The sequence below is a fragment of the Danio rerio genome, chromosome 19, assembly GCF_052040795.2.
Source record: "Danio rerio strain M-AB ecotype USA chromosome 19, GRCz13ab, whole genome shotgun sequence".
NCBI classification, from domain to species: Eukaryota; Metazoa; Chordata; class Actinopteri; order Cypriniformes; family Danionidae; genus Danio; species Danio rerio.
Genome location: NC_141039.2, coordinates 4382534 through 4400579, shown reverse-complemented (window position 1 = coordinate 4400579; position 18046 = coordinate 4382534). Strand labels below are relative to the sequence as shown.

At 36.3% G+C, this 18046-nt stretch overlaps 2 protein-coding genes across 9 annotated transcripts in view; both read left to right on the top strand.

The window, feature by feature from the left end:
* The window catches only part of map7d1b (MAP7 domain containing 1b), a 90574-nt gene that overhangs the window by 13070 nt on the left and 59458 nt on the right, over nt 1-18046 (top strand).
* LOC100149327 (uncharacterized) lies at nt 1725-6340 on the top strand. The gene is made up of 11 exons (XM_087295237.1): nt 1725-2027; nt 2926-3052; nt 3155-3395; nt 3502-3775; nt 3880-4057; nt 4180-4256; nt 4358-4538; nt 4647-4895; nt 5020-5191; nt 5275-5423; nt 5561-6340. Exons 1-11 carry the CDS (start codon nt 1749-1751, stop codon nt 5728-5730), a joined length of 2097 nt encoding a protein of 698 aa, XP_087151363.1. The 5' UTR covers nt 1725-1748; the 3' UTR covers nt 5731-6340.

Here is an 18046-nt window from a genome sequence, read left to right as displayed (position 1 = left end):
TTTTAAATGATTTCAGAAGGATCACTGAAGACTGGAATAATGACTTTGACATACAGATTAAATGACATTTTATAAATGTTAAATTATGCGCTTCAACCTACACATTTGCAAAACACATTTCACTGTATCACATTTATGATACAGGGACATATTATAGACTAGTGGTTCTCAAACCTTCTTCACCAAGTACCACCTCAGAAAAAAATTGACTCTCCAAGTACCACCATAATGAGCAGTATTGAAATGCAGTAGCGTAGTAGTAGCCCAGTATAGCAGCTACAGCTCTGCACAGTTCAAAAACATGGCAGATTAGTTCCTATATTCCTGCCACTTTAAACATAATTAGTCTGAACGTTAACACTGTACTGTGCTTATATGTAAAAAAAAAAAAACAAACAAACTAAAAACGTCAACATTTAAATTAAAATGTGCTTAAGGTAAAAAGAAAAGTGCTGTACTTAAAAGTACAGTATTAACATATAGTAGCCAATTCATCAACACCAGAAAATGTTGCCTGGACCTCTGAAATACAGACTATATGTCTTATAATGAATATTATTATATGTCATATTCACATATAAATCATTTTTGATCAATTTTGAAATATATGTAGCATGTACATATGACATATTTGATTGCTCAGCGTACCACTAAAAGGAAGCCCGCCATTTGAGAACCACTGTTATAGATGAATTAAAAATGTTTTCACGCCATTCTTTGCTCAACACCACATAAATACCACAAAACAACTTAACCCTGTTTATGATTTGTAATACAATATGTTGGACTCATCTGTCTATCTCCATATGGACAACTTTCAATAGAATAATAATAAAAGAAATTTAAAAATAATGTTAAATCAAGGTAAAGCTACGCTGTCGCAATGCACTTTTCTTTTACGTTTTACTCTTTCATTCCTACAACTTATATCTTGCTATTGGTTGGGTTTAGGGAATGGTTAATGTTAGTGGTCTGCTAGGCTATCTATACAATAAGCTCCGCCTTCTCATGAATATAAACAAAAAGGACATGTATCTGAAATATACAACAAAATATACCTTAAGTGGCATATTTCTAAATTGCAAAATTGTAAACAGCGCCCTCTAGTGGATTTGTCATCTGAAACGTACAATGAAATGTACCCGGAGCAATGTAATTTACATTTCGCATTAATGACGGCCGAGGCATGTTTCCAACACTGAAAAAAAATGGTTCATTGGATTTACTAAGTGTTTGCAAACAATTTATATGGCCTGACTTTAAACGTTGAGTAGAACGTTACTAGATTTAATTTGTTGGTTTAAATTCAGCCCATATAAATTATTAGCCACCAGTAACCTTAAAAATATAGTAAATGGCAGTAAGAATATCAACGTTCTGTATGTAGCCATGATTAAAATACAACATCTGCCAAACACACATATTTTAATCTGAATATAAACAGTACATCCAGAAACGTGCTTTAAAGGGCACCTATTGTAAAAAATCTTCTTTTCAAGCTGTTTGGACAGATCTGTGTGTTGGTATAGTGTATAGACCATCATACTGGGGTGATATGAACACACCCAGTCCTTTTTTTTCAATTTAACTACAAAAAAAAGGGTCGGCCAATTGGAGCTGTTTTCAAATCGATCGCACCATTACGTAGGTGTGCGATTCCCCCCGCCCACCGAATTGATTGACAGCTGCGCGTATTAACATATCCTGCGTTTGCCGTTTCCGCCATTATCAGCGTGAACGTCGAAGCGATGCCACCGAGAGAACACCCTTGTGCTATTTTAGGATGTAAGGCTCAGCACAAGAGCCTTCACCGTCTTCCTGCAAATGAGCAACAGAGGCTTAAGTGGCTGAGTTTTATCTTTGAAGACAAGGTGCCTGAAAATGTACCAAAACTGTTGTATGTTTGCGCTAACCACTTTAGCGTAGACTGCCTCGAGAACGCGGGACAATACAACTCCGGATTCGCGAGTAAATTGTTTTTGAAAACTGGATCAGTTCCTACAATACGTGATCCTGTCTCACTTCAAGTAAGTATTACATTTTATGTACTTCTAGCCTTAGTATTCTAATTATGTTAAGCCGATGAATAGCATCTGCGGCTAAAGTAGCTTCGGATGTTTGTTTGCACGTGTTTACCTCTTATTGTGCTTTTCAAAAACAGTCTAAATACTCGAAGCTGCATATGGTAGTGTGTACATGAAGGGGGTTTAGCCATTAGGAACAGAAACCGTAGAAAAATAGCAACATTGTAAAAAGCAGTACCACTGGCTACAGCTAAAGTTTGTTGTTGTTAAATGTTTGTTGAACTGTAATCGTAAGCCGAAATGAATAACATCTAAAAGTTAAAAGCCGCTAAAGTTGCTTCGGATGTTTGTTTGCACGTGTTCACTGCTATTATGCTTTTCTAAAACAATCTAAATAATCGAAGCTATAAGTGGTAGTGTGTACAAGAAGGGCTTTTAGCCATTAGAAACAGAAACCATAGAAAAATATAAACATTGTAATAAAGCAGTAACCAGTACTGGCTACAGCTAAAGTTTGTTGTTTATGTGGGATGTTTGTTGTAATGTGTATACTGTAATGTTAAGCAGAAATAAATAGCATCTGCGGCTAAAGCTACTTCGGATGTTTGCGCGTTTACAGCTATTGTGCTTTTCTAAAACAGTCTAAATACTCGAATCTTTAAGTGGTAATGTGTACATAAAGGGGTTTTAGCCATCAGAAACAGAAACCGTAGAAAAAATTAAACATTGTAATAAAGCATTACCACTGACTAAGTTACAGCTAAAGTTTGTTTTGTATGTGGGATGTTTATTGTAATTTTTTTCCACTGTACTTGCACGTGGTCTGCAGTTGTTTACAATAAGATCGGTATGTTTTAATCAAATAAAGGTCATTTTAAAACATGTATGTTTTCTTACAAAGGCCACGACGTCGACAAAGAGCAACAAGGTGGATGTAGCTTGCCAGACAGAACCTTTTCACACATCTTTACACAGTGTTGGCACCCAGTTGTCTTTTAGGACGCTTCAGGCTAAACGCAGGAGTACAAGTAAGTTAAAATTTCTCAGTTTATTTTAAGTTGCTGCATTAGAAACGTGTTTTATTATCTTTATAAACGTGCAATGAGATTAATCATAAAATTACACTATAGGTGTCCAGACAACAATATCCAGTTTTGAACTGACTGTGCCATCAGCGTCCTCTACTGCGTTTATGACTTCGACACCCCTCAAACCTTCACTAAAAAGACCTCGTCTGGAGCTGGAGGAGGAGGAGGAAGAAGAAGAAGCCGAAGAGACTTTGACAGAGTCAAAAATTATAGCCCAAGACTCGGATGTGACATTTGACCCTGCAGAGGAATGCACATCTGCAACTGAACCAACAGACTTGTCGTGAGTTTATGCATTATGTAAATTATTTGACAGATTGTGTATTGTCATCATAACATTCATCATAATTTTTTTTTTATTATGTTAATGTGTATATTTATTTTTACAGAATCCAAGAATGCCCAGTTCATAACATTGCCAAGTTCATTGTCTATGAAACATGCCTCATGGAGCTCTTCAGTGACTGCCCAGTGTGTCAGAGGAGATGTGATGTAAAGTCACAAAGGCTTGGGACATTTCTGAGCGTACAGCAAGTCTGCCCACACTGCGAGTTTGTAAGAAAATGGAACAGTCAGCCAATTATTGGTAGTACTCCAGCTGGCAACCTGCATCTTTCTGCTGCAGTCTACTTGAGCGGTGCATCATTTTTTGTAGTTGAAAAGGTAATTATCTATCAAAATTTATCACATTTCTTTTAGAAACATAATATAAATTTTGTCACAGGGTGCATGCACATTGTACTAAAAATTCTCCTCTCTGTTGTCAGGTATTTGCTGCAATGAAACTACACATTTTTAAATATAATTCATTTCGCCGTCATGCAAGACTTTGCATTGAACCTGCTATTGTCCACAAGTGGAGAAATTGGCAGAGTGAAATGCTAGAACAGCTCAGTCGAAGAGAGAATGTGATTGTTGGAGGAGATATGAGGGCTGACTCCCCAGGTATTTAGTCAAAAGATTTAATTTCTAATTCAATACAGTCTAATAAAAAAAATAAATATGAAATACATTACAATTATTCCAAAAATGTGTTTAGAATAATTATGTACGGTTTGTTCTTGAAGGTCACTCGGCCAAGTATGGGAGTTATACAATGATGGACCTTGCAACTAACACAGTGGTCGACCTACAGTTAGTCCAGGTAATACAGAAAAGTATTATGTGAACTAGCATAATATTTTGGATTGAAAATGTGTGATTTATATATATATATATATTTTAACCTTATTTAAAATTTTATAGAGTAATGAGGTGGGTGGCAGTTACCATATGGAAAAAGAAGGCCTAAAGAGAAGCCTTGACCTGTTGGATGCCCGCGGTGTTCGTCTGGAATGCATCATCACAGACCGACATCCTCAAATACAGAAATACCTCAGGGATCGAAATGTCACTCAGTTTTACGATGTGTGGCATATCGAGAAAGGTATGTAATTTAGCAGTTATTAATTTACTTAAGATTAAATTGCTATTTACAGTTCTTACATGTTTATTATTATTTTTGTGTTGATGTCTTTTTTTCATTAAATTCCAGGAATTTCCAAAAAACTGGACAAGATATGCCAGATAAAGGGTTGTGAGAAGTTGCGTAAATGGTTACGTAGCATCAAAAACCACATCTACTGGACTGCTGCATCATCCACAACAGGTCCTGAAAGAGTGGCAAAGTGGACCTCTATCTTAAACCATGTACAAGACAAACATGTACATGAAGACCCCAATTTTCCGGCTTGTCTGCATCCGCAACGGATAAGCAGAGACAAGAACAAATGGCTGTCGGCTGGTAAGTTGTATACAGACATATAAAATATTCTTTGCGATTAAAACTAATTCAAAATAGAGCTTGTTTCATTGTTCAGATTTGTTTTTGATTTCGACTCTAATACCTTAAATTTTTGCTTGTTTAGCAACGATGCCATTCTATAAGCTGGAGAAAGTTCTCGCTAACAAGAGAATATTGAAGGATGTGGCCAAGCTAAGTCCTCACCACCAGACGTCAACTGTTGAAGCTTTCCACAGCGTCATACTGCGGTTTGCACCCAAAAATGTGGTATTCCCTTTTCTGGGGATGCTATGCAGGTAAAGCCAATGATCAGAAATTAATATTTACAATACTATACAGTCTTGTCATGGTACGTCATTTACATTTTTCTTTTTGTTAGGTTGTACTTGGCTGCACTGCATTACAATGAAAATGCCGGGCGTCCCCAGGCCACATCAGCAACTGGTAAACCTATTTACAAGCTTGCCTTTCCAAAGGCAAAGAAAGGAGAGTATAGGGTCCGAGAAGTGAAGACACAGCAAACTTTCGGTATGTATATAAATGTTTATAGTATTATTAATAATTCAATAAATAAAAAAAATAATTGCACTTTACATTCACAATGAAAACTCACTACTCAAAATACAAAATTAAGTTACTAAAGAGATAACTGTTATATTGCACAGGTTATGTAGAAGAGCTGCTGGACCTCATCTTCAACCAAGTGTTTGTGGACCCATCACCCTATGTTGATGAAGTGTTGGGAATTCACATACCACCTGCTCTATCATCAGCCTACGATCGACCTGAGATGGAGGAGGCTATCTCCAGCAGGGTGACCCGCTTCAATCAATAGCGATCCTAAAACCCACATAGCTGCCCTGCTCTTCAGGAAACTGTCTTCGAATCTTCAGCACCACACAGGCAGGAATCACTACACGGACTCTCCGCCCGAGGAAACCCCAACACCAGCTCACAAAGCTCCGATAAGCCAAAAAGCGGCACTGTCTAACAGAGACATAATAATGAAACATTGTTTTAGAAATTGCACTACAATTTGAACTTGGGAGTTATCACATATACATTTTTATTTTTTATAAAATAACTAGCTTTAACAAAATTTCAGAAGTCATATTTTGTTTATTCAACTGCCAATGTATATTTGATATGTTTGTATGTGTTTGTAGATATACTGTACTTTCTAATGTTCATGGACAATTGTATTTCATTCAACAAAGGGACAACTTGGAGTTTATATTTTATATTTGCACAAGGATACATTTTATATTTGCCATCACATTTTAATTTATACTTCAATATAAAGTTTTTATATGACTCAGGAATTGAAGCATCTTTTCTGAAGGGTTGATGTTTCTATGCCATACTGATTTTTATATATTTTAAGAGTTTATATATTAATGTTTAGTGAATTTAAAATTATTTTTCAATAAAAAGTACATGCATTACTCAGCCTTTTATGAAGTCATTCAAATTGTCATCTCAGAAATAGCAGCAATAAAAAACGGTACGTATTTCATTTTTATTGACATTGAGGTAAAGTTGGTTTTATATTCAGATATTCGGACATTATCCTTAATAGTATCATTTCAGTAAAGTATTCTTTGCAAATTCAAAATAGGGAAATCGTATTAGCAGCAAATGACAAAGTACAACATTGTTTACAGTCAAGTAAATAGTTTTAATGTTGTTTACAAGTCATACTTGCATGCTAAATACGATCGAATGTTTAAACTATCATGATAAACAATACAGGGACTTCTGAATGTGCGGATATAAAACCAACTTTATCGCTATTTTATTGACTACACGGCGTTAATGTGCTTAAAAAGAAAGCGAGCATGCAGATCATGAACAAGGTAACCTGCTATTATTTCTATTTATTTAAACTCACTTTTGCACTCCACGAAGTCGCAGGGGACCATAGTCTGCTTTGTATATATTCGATGCATTTTGCAAGGAATAAATATTGAAGCGAACGGGATCCATTCCTGGATGCTCCGTCATGCACGAGGGTTGCATTTCCAGTTGATCCATTCGTCTTCTAACCTTATTACACGACACAGTTATGCTGTTTATTATCTCATTCGATGTCTTTAGAGCAGCAACGTTAACATAAACTGGAAATTTACCTGCGGTATCTCCCTGCAGCATACATTTTCAGCCTCAGTTGGCATTTTTTCACAATTGCCACACAAGCACCTGCCAATATTTGTCAACGTCAATATTCATGAATTACGAATAAATCATACCAATGCAAAATTTATCTCTGTGGATATCTTTATGTCTTGTCTGTGTTTGACGTAACGCATGACGTTCGCGAACTTTATCAAACAAATTACGGATGGCGCATGCATAGTTACATAGCGGCTGTAAAAGTATTCAAAAACATAAAATATTTTGTATGTACCACTCTGACACATTCTGGCACATTCGGATTATAGATTCCTCAACAGTCGACTCTGCTTGATCTGTGTCCGAGTCTGGGTCATATATGTAGGGTTGAATTGTGTTCCTCTCACTCATGATGACTCCTACTGTCTGCCTCTGTGACGCGGTGCACAAAGCAGACGCGCTCTTGGCTCCGCCCCCTTGTTACGTTGGGCGGGCAGTCGAAACTCATTATCATGTTAAACAACACACCCCAAAACAGCAACCCGTGTACACGCCTCTAAATTTACACTTTTTAACACAGCATAATAACCATATCTGAATTGCGTTTTGATCTGAACCTATATTGGCACACTCAGAAGAACCATAATATTAGTATTAAATCTCAAAAAAGGGCTAAAATATGTGCCCTTTAAGAAAGTCAAAACATTCATTGGTTTTCCCTTTCCTGTTGGTGGCTGTGCTGTTGAAAGCAGCTGCCATAACATGAGGAGGGATAGATGTGGGTCAGTGCGCATGTAAACAGAGTCCCTGTGCTGACATCCTTCATGAACACAGACACAAATACACACTGGATGAGTGTGCATGTATACATTTGGATGTTCTTTCCACTAAAACCACACCGAGGGCAGCTTTAATGTAGAAAGATAAAATTCCCTTAATGCGGCTTATCTCGTTTTTTACTGATCTGAGGTCAGAGGCTGTTAGACGTTTGCTCAAAAAACAAAAATGCTTAAATATGTGAAACAATCCTGCATATTGTGATTTAAATCATATAAAATAAAGGGTTTGAGATTCACTGTTCACTGAATGAGTTGACCCAGCTGACCATTTATTTCATATTTTGTCACAACATCCATTTTTTTCATGGCTATGCAGACTTTTGTAATATGAATGTTTTTTTAATTGTATTTTAATATACAATTCACACTAATTACAAACCATTAACTAATAATTTTAGCTCAATAAACTACTAATTAGCTGCTTATGAATAGTTAGTAAGGTTGTAGTTGGGTAGGATTAGGAATGTAAAATAAGATCCTACTTTATAAGTGCTAATAGACAGTTAATATCATATTAATAGAATAATAGGCAGGTAATTGTTTAAATAATGTACATATAATGCTTGTAATGTTAGTAATATTCAGATTCAGTTTCCTTTATTTTTGTCATTCAAAACATCACAATAAAATTGTAATGCAGATCGAAATTATGTTGCAATGTATTATTATTAATATATGTGCCATGCTGTCAAATATTAGTCTGGAGCACTGATTAGTTACATGAATCATTTTTGTTATTATTTTAATAGCAAAAAGATTAATGCTTTTTGTACGAAATTTTAGAAGGTTTAATCATTGTTGCGCTATAGTGGTTTAAAAACATTAAACATCAAATAACTAACATTTTGTTAACCTAATAGAAAACCTTTCATGTTTCCAGATTTTTATCCAAAGTTCTGGCAATGATTCTGTTAACTGAGATAGTGTTTTTGATGCTGATTATTTATGCACTAAAACAAAAATCAGTGTAAACTAGTCATGTTTAATACTGTAAATTTAATAAAATTTTAAAGTAGAACATTTCAAATGTATTTTATTGTGAAAATGTACTTCAGTAAGGGTGTCTATAAAAGGACTTAAAAAGTCTTAAGGTGCGTCCCAAATCGCATACTTATGTATTATTCTATGCCATTTTGTAGTATAAATAGTGTAAGTAGTGCGTTTACACTGAAAACTCTAATGAAGTGTGTAATGTTGGACACTTCACGCACTCAACGATCACAGTTTTGCTTACGTAGCGGAAGGGGCGGAGCTATCGGGAGCACATGTTGGATAACTTTATTTATTTTGGATGGTGAAAGCTAAATTCTCCTATGAGAGTGATTATAGCGCCTCCCGATAATGAGTGTGGTAATACTCACGGCAAAACCTTTGACAAAAGTTTGGTTGACCAATATATTTTAATTATCTAAAAATATATATAAATTTTTTAAAATAGGGTTTGCCTGTTTTGGCACAATAATGAAATATGTGGCTAAGAAATAACTATATCATATTTTTTTTAATTGGACAAATAAAACTAACCATCTGCGTCGGTGAGGCTCAAAATTTCTGTTTTTATAAATGCTTTCTATTTCCGTGACGTCGCAGCAGAACAACAGCATAAACTACTACGACAATGATCACCTCAGGTACCGATTATGGGCTTTATTCAGTGTTAAACACTACCAATGTGAATTTGAACACCACATGTCATTTATTGCCATACCACTGAAAGCAGCAGCAGATAGTTCACCTCAGATCTTGAAAATAAAATAACTAGCAGACGGTTTGAAAATGAACGTCGCTTTGAATTTCTGTCACAAACCAAGAACATCAGTCACTCAGTAGCCTATTAATGATGTTAAAGAGGTTTAATATGTATTAATTAAATTTGAAAGCCTTTTTATTGGTAGTGCATTGGCTGGTATTAGCTTAAATGTTAGTGCAGACAGTCAAACTGCTTGTCGTTGGAATTTTGTTGCATGTTGTTAGCACACGGTGTTAGCATTTGGCTATGTATACATCTTAAATTTAGTTCATAATGGTCTTGAAAAGTCTTACATTTGTCTAAACCCTGTTCAATAAACTTTACCACTTCAAATTTGTTTTTGTTTTTTAACGATCTAATGGCTAATACGCTTGATTCAATTGTAGGCTAGCTAGCAAACGCTCGCAGTCAGTGTCATGGCTTAAAATACTTGCTGTTGTTGTGTTTGTTGTGTCTGTAATCACGGGCAACCGCTCAGACCATGTGTTTCTTGTTATTGAATCATTTTTTTTTTTGTGCCGTAAGCTGAAGAACAGATTTTAGTCATGAACTCAGGCAGTCTCACAGCCATATATCAAGATAGAGCTGTTTCTAAATTTCCATTTGTGCCAATGTCTGACTAAACCGAGGGGTAGAAATGCGGAGGATTGTTCAAATATTAATGCTGTTTGGATGGTTCACGCACTCCTCTGGCGTATACTCTGCATGTGTGTGCAGATGTGTGTGTGTGCAGATATGGTTAACCCAGTTTGTCCAGCATGTTGATCTGCGAGACACATTTCTGCCACTCCGCTGGATACTTCAGAAGAAGCCCAAGAGGAAAATGCAGTTCAGTTTCTGTTCTGCTTTTGTGTTTCTCGGCCTGTGAATGTTGTAACCTGAAGGTATTGAAAGTGCGTTTAGTCTTGTGATATAAGAAAGCCTGTTAAACAATACAGATGTTCACTATTAGACATGTAGAAACAGGTGCTATGGTTTAGGTAGCAAGCAGACAGATTTACTGCAGACATTTTTATTTTACAGTAGACGATTTGAGAGTTTCCAGATTTGTCTGAATCACCAAATGTATTCAGTTACAGCTGTTTATTCCTGTTTTGTTTCAGTGTATCTGGATCATTCTCAGGAAACATGTTATTTGTACAACATATGCTCATTAAAACGTAGCCCTATATACATTTCTGGAGATTGCAAATTATGTAGCCAAAGCTACATATGGCCGCATTTCATCTTTAAAACAAACGCAACTGATCGTTATGACGCTGTTCCTTTTCGCGCTTACCAGCTGACTGCTTACCTCCATATGGACATCTTTCCTGCTGTTACCAGTTTGTCCAGTTAGCTCGCCATGTACGTTGCCGGACTTAAGACGCATTGAGGAGTTGACTGCGATGATGGGGTTCGAGTCTGGTTCTAGAAAGTGGGTAAGACAAAAACAGAAGCCATAAAATAAAAATGTAAATAACAGTGTGAGTTTCCCAGAGATGGAAGGGCATCCGCTGCGTAAAAACTTGCTGAATAAGTTGGCGGGTCATTCCGCTGTGGCGACCCCGGATTAATAAAGGGACTGAAAAAAAAGCGTGAGCATGAAGTAAATATCAGGCGAGGGCTTTTCTTTTTCTGGATTGCTTTCTGTCGGTTGAGTTTAAAGAAGTGTGTGGGCGGGTCAGTCGATGCTTTTGAAAACACTATTGGTTGGGTTTAAGGAAGGAGGGTGGGTCATTCGATCGGTCAGTCAGTCAGTCGACAGCGGCCTTGAACAGCAGGCATGATTGGCACTCACGACAGAAATTTAAAATCTCAAAAAGCGTACACAGCGGCCTCTGGTGGATTTACGCAGGAACAGCAGGCACGAATGGTACTCGTGAGAGAAATTTGAAATCTCAAAAAGTGCACACAGCGAATTCATGTGGATTCGCGAAAACAAAAACTGCAGATAAACGTAGCTCCTAGGACGTATTTGGCACTCTCTAAAAATGTATAGGGGTACGTTTTTAGAATGAACCTGGGTTGCAAATTTTCCACACTACTTAGTGTTCGATTTTATTTATCAAGCATCATAAGTATATTCTCTTTATGTATGTGTGTTTGTTCCTTCACTGCCTTTAATGATAAACAATTGTTAATAACCTATACTATTATTCAAATCGAAAGTGTTTTATAAGGTGAAAGCGAGCTCTATTTATTTATAAATTTTTTATTTATTGTAACATGTAATTTATTCCTGTTAGTCATCGCTAAATCATTTTAATATGCTGATCTGCTGCTCACAAAAGATTTCGTATTATCTTTGGTTTCAGCTTCAGTTTTTTTTTTTGTAAGATTTTGATACATTTGTTTTCATGATTGTTTTATGAACCAAAGGCTCACACAAACAGCATTCATTTGAAACCTTTGTAACATTATAAATGTCTTTATTATCACATTTAATCAATTCTGTTAACTGAGAAAATGTTTTGGTGCTGATTATTTACAGACTAAAACAAAAATCAACTATTTTTCACAATTACTAAAAAATATATTTAGTACTGTACATTAAAAACTGTTTAATTGAGAACATTTTAAATGTATTTTATTGCAATAATGTACTTTATGTGCCCTAAGCACTCGTTTAGAAACAGAAAGCTCAACAGAACAGCATTCATTATAAAGGAAAATATAAAGTTATAAATGACTTTATTGTCACATTTAATCAATTTAATGTGTTCTTGTTTTTATAAAAGTGTCATTTTTTTTCCAAATTGGGCTTCCAAATGACCCAAAACTTTTGAACTGCAGTTTGTAGCATTTATATCTCAAAATATGTGTGTGTACTAGACTTATTGGCCATAAATAACCATAGATATTAAATCAATATTACACCACATTCTTCACAGTCAATATTTTTGTTCTTTGTCCCCAAACATCAGCACTAAAAATATTGATATTTTCTCTCCACTGTTAAATTAAAAAAAAAAGTAAGAGAAATATACCTTTGTTTAAAACATGCTGTAAAAACATTATATAATTGCATCTAGATAGAGTTTTAAACGATATTGTGCATAAAAATCATCTGATGCTCAGATAAGCATCAAAAAATTGTTTAATTTAATTTGGATCAAATGGGAAATCTCTTAAATAATGTCACGTCAGCATTTTGTTATTACTAATTATATCATAAATATGATATAAAACCTACGAAAGAGCAAACTAAATTTTATATTATTTAATATCAGTTTTTTTGTTTGACAAATAGAGCATCACTTCCTGAAGAATGACCCATATTATTAGCCTGAGATTAAGTTAAAGCCACTTTAAATTCAATTATTATCAAGTATCTGTGGCATTTTTAAGTATAAATGGTAGATTTCTCAGTGTCTCTCAGTGTCCTTGTTTATCCACACTGCTGCTCTCAGCAGGTCGTGTGTGTGTGTATGGCCAGAACGCAGGCGCTGGTGCCATGTTGTCCTCTGTTGCCATCCACACAGACAGTAGAAACACATGCCGCTCATGCCTGGGGTCCGGCTGACCCAGATCCACCGAGCCCTTGCTCTCTTGGCTCCGCCATAGACGTGCCACTGACCCACTTCACACCATTGTGTCTGCTAATCCCTTCACAGAGCACATATGCTAATGCTAAATCCACAAACTCAGTGTTTACAGCTGGAGATTCAAAGTCACATCAGGGTTTTCAAAGACCACAACAGAAGAACTAGGATTTTGTCTGTTTTAGATAGGATTGAGATTAAATGGCCATGACTTGAGTTTCAGAAGTCAAACTGTACTCAGATTAGCTTGATTTGATTAGCTTGATCTGCAGTTTTTACTCTTTTTTTACTTCTCCACTGCATTTTGTGTCCACTATGTCATGTCATATAGCTGTTATAGTTTTTTTAATTACTATTTTAAAGGGATAGTTCACTTAAAAGTGTCAATTCTGTCATTTATTCTTGTCTGGTAGTAATTTTACCCATATTATGGCAATTGATAGGTCTCAGCACCCAACATTCTTCTAAACATCTTCTTAACTGAAGGAAGCAACTCATAAAGGTTTAAAACCACATGAGGGAGAGTAAATGATGAGGTCATTTTCATTTAGGGGTGAACTATCCCTTTAAGTTTATTTACTCCTATAAACCTATTATATTTTCTGGTAAAACACATTCTAATCCACCTTAGCAACTGTATAGCTACACCCTGGCAACCATCCTCATATATAAAATTTACATTTTCTCTTATTGCATTTCTTTTCTTTTATTCGTTATTATTGTTTTTTAAAGAGTTTTAGCTCCTTTTATGGCTGATGAGGGATTGTGAGGTCTATTTTTGCTGCGAGTTGAAGGTGAAACTGTATCTGGCTGTGGTGGACCTGGCAGATCTGTGTGTGTGTGTGTGTGAGTGTGTGTGGCGCAGAGCCCGTCACGTGAGCGTTTATTCTCAAACACAGGTGTCTGCAAGTTTAGCTCATGCGGTCAGATCTGCTGAAGCTGCGATGCCCCCTGCTGTGGCTATAGGACAGCCTGCAGAAATCTCATTATCGGGATGAAGATTCCTCCTTATGGGCTCGCAATGAAATCAAAACGCACTCTTCCTATTTATATTAGTATAGTAATGCTTGTTATATATTTTGCAAAAATTGATTTGCCCTCATAATATTTCATTAAATATCATAACCTTTTGTTCCCCTCTAAATTACTTTTCTTCACATCTGGCATGCATTTAGGGCGGGGCTGGGATTTTTGGGGAGCTGGACTATCAGTCATTTAGGGCAAAACTATTAGTCATTTAAGCCCGGGCTATCAGCCATTTAGGGTGGGACAGTCAGTCATTTAGTGTGGGACTACCAGTCCTTTAGGGCAGGACTATCAGGCTTTAAGGGTGGAGCTATCATTCCTTTAGGACAGGACTTTCAGTCATTTAGGGTGGAGCTATCATTCCTTTAGGGCAGGACTATCAGTCATTTAGGGTAGGACTATCAGTCATTTAGGCCGGGACTATCAGTCATTTAGGGCGGGACTATCAGTCATTTAGGGCGGGACTATCAGTCATTTAGGGCGAGACTATCAGTCGTTTAGGCCGGGACTATCAGTCATTTAGGGCGGGACTATCAGTCATTTAGGGCGGGACTATCAGTCATTTAGGGCAGGACTATCAATCATTTAGGGCGGGACTATCAGTCATTTAGGGCGGGACTATCAGTCATTTAGGGTGGGACTATCAGTCATTTAGGGCGGGACTATCAGTCATTTAGGGCAGGACTATCAATCATTTAGGGTGGGACTATCAGTCATTTAGGGCGGGACTATCAGTCATTTAGGGTGGGACTATCAATCATTTAGGGCGGGACTATCAATCATTTAGGGCGGGACTATCAATCATTTAGGGCGGGACTATCAGTCATTTAGGGCGGGACTATCAGTCATTTAGGGTGGGACTATCAGTCATTTAGGGCGGGACTATCAGTCATTTAGGGCGGGACTATCAGTCATTTAGGGCGGGACTATCAGTCATTTAGGGTGGGACTATCAGTCATTTAGGGCAGGACTATCAGTCATTTAGGGCGGGACTATCAGTCATTTAGGGCGGGACTATCAATCATTTAGGGTGGGACTATCAGTCATTTAGGGCGGGACTATCAATCATTTAGGGCGGGACTATCAGTCATTTAGGGCAGGACTATCAGTCATTTAGGGTGGGACTATCAGTCATTTAGGGCGGGACTATCAGTCATTTAGGGTGGGACTATCAGTCATTTAGGGCAGGACTATCAGTCATTTAGGGCGGGACTATCAATCATTTAGGGTGGGACTATCAGTCATTTAGGGTGGGACTATCAGTCATTAAGGGTGGGACTATCAGTCATTTAGGGTGGGACTATCAGTCATTTAGGGCAGGACTATCAGTCATTTAGGGCGGGACTATCAATCATTTAGGGTGGGACTATCAGTCATTTAGGGTGGGACTATCAGTCATTTAGGGTGGGACTATCAGTCATTTAGGGCAGGACTATCAGTCATTTAGGGCGGGACTATCAATCATTTAGGGTGGGACTATCAATCATTTAGGGTGGGACTATCAGTCATTTAGGGTGGGACTATCAGTCATTAAGGGTGGGACTATTAATCATTTAGGGCAGGCTAACAGGGCATGTCTTGTCCCTGCTCTGCCTTCATCCATTAGTCAATCTTTTTTTCGTTTTGTTAGCAACTCCCATCTTCCTACAATCCAATCATTTCCTAAAGATAAAATCATGCATCGTTATATATTTTTCTAATTTCAGAACCATTTAAAGTGGATGAATATCACAATAAAGGAAAAAATGACAATCTTACCTTCGCTTTCATGGTGACTTTAAACACTGAATGCATTACAACACTAAGATTGAGATGGTTTCCTCTTTTTGTCTTGAATGCCAGACCTCTTGTCTCTGTAGTGAGGTTTTCCCTTTGCTGCGTCCCAGATGATCTGCCCAGACACGTCCTAAGCTCTTTTTATGCTCTAGTCTCGGGTTTTACTGCTGTTTTTATCTCTTTATCCCTCTGCCCAAACATTGTCTCATCCCTGGATCACATGCAACGCTTTTTTTTTTTTTGTTCTCTTTCAAATTTGGAATCTAAACTTCAGTATTTTCCCCTGGAGCATCTTTTTAGTATTTGTGGCTGTTGTCTTGCTGACATGTAGCCTAATTAAAGACAGCATGAACAATTATAATTAGTGTAATTAATCATACCACAACACTGGAACTACCATGTCGCGTTGTGCATTCATTAATTTTTAATAATTGTCATCAATTATTCCTCATTATTCATATTGTTACTTACATAAAATCAAACCCAGTTAATATTATTTCTCCTGCATTATTCTGAATAACACAGTAAAGATGTTAAATTCAGTTTCTTCTCAAGTTACTTCAGTTTCTTCCATGGAATGGTGTTGTTTATTTTACTGTAGGATCTGTTTGCTTTTTAATGATGTGCAATATAAAGTCGTTTTAAATCAATAAAAATTAAAACAAAAGCTGCAGTTTTGCTTTGTATGGCTGCATAGTTTGGCCCAAATTTCTGTACTTTATATTTTTAATTTTTATCAAACAACAAGGACAGCAGCATTATTAATATTATTAGTGTTATAAATGGCAAATATATAATAATATTTGAAATTTATAAAATATTTTAAGGGTTTATTGCTAAATTATCAAACAAAAGATTGTGCTCAATGTCATTATTTAAGTATTTTATTGCTAAATAAAAAAAGAATGACAAAGAAAAATAATAATAATATTTGACATTTATAATATATTTTAAGGTTTTATGGCTTAATTACAAAACAGAAAATTTAGCTTACTGTCATTATTTAAACATTTTATTGCAATTTTTTTAAGTGATTGTCAAAGAAAAATATTATAATGAGTAACATAATAATATAATATTATTTATTTATAATTTAAAAACAAAAGCTGCTATTTTGCTTTATGTGGCTCCTTAGTTTGGCAAAAATGTCAACAACAACAGCAACAATATTATTATTATTATTACTGTTGTTGTTGTTGTTGTTGTTGTTGTTGTTATTAAGATATTTATTTTGAACATTAAACTTTTATTTTTGGCTGTAAACTAGAGGGAAATATTTCTTTTGTTTTGTTTATTTCAGTTTTATTTAAACATAAGGCAGACCTTTATTATGTCAGCCAAAAAAAAAACTCAAGTCATAATTTGTCATGTTAATTCTACCCTAAAGAGATAAATATGATATTGAATTACATTTATTTGATGAGTATTGTTTGACAAAAGTGATGATTTACAAAACATAGGGTTTCTGTAGCGGAGACTCCGTCCGTGCTTAAATCCAAAGTTTGCAAAACCAGCTATGACTGCCAAGGATGAAGGCAGGGGCGGAGGCTACCCCCCTGGACAGGGCCAACCTAATGGTGATATGGAGAATGGTGGGTGAACATCCACGTCAGTATCTGCAACCAAATGAATGAAATGAATGAACAGCATATATATTCCTTGTGCCTTGTGGCTATTGGTTGGAACTGATTGTGATGAGTGACGTGTCAGTAGGTCTTCCTAGTAGAACTAGTGCTAGAACTCCATTTCTGTTTAAGTCTTACAGGTATGATTGAAATTAACTTAATCATTTGAAGTTAACCAGATTTGAACTTTTGCCTTTGTGTCCTTTTAGATTTACTGATATGTTAAATCTCCCTCCTACTTTTCTTGTTCTGATAACAAATCAGCGTCTGCTTATTGTATCTCACATCTCACATACTTAACGTCCCAGCCTAATTGCTTCTGTGAACTACTAATTAATTCCATCTCCAAATGAGAGTAATTTAGCATCTGATTATAAGCGTGAGCTTGTCTGTTGAAGAATGCCACACTATCTTCATTTTTCGTGGGACAGATGGCTTGTTGTAGTTAACGCAGACAGTTTGTCCCGTTGGTCTCGGCTGTGAGATATTGGCCTGCTGC

Excerpts from the sequence above, each read along its gene's own strand:
- LOC100149327 (XM_087295237.1), top strand. The coding sequence starts at position 1,749 with ATGCCACCGAGAGAACACCCTTGTGCTATTTTAGGATGTAAGGCTCAG. Across the intron at positions 3,396-3,501 it reads ACTGAACCAACAGACTTGTC|AATCCAAGAATGCCCAGTTC; the intron begins GTGAGTTTATGC and ends TTATTTTTACAG. Across the intron at positions 4,058-4,179 it reads TATGAGGGCTGACTCCCCAG|GTCACTCGGCCAAGTATGGG; the intron begins GTATTTAGTCAA and ends TTGTTCTTGAAG.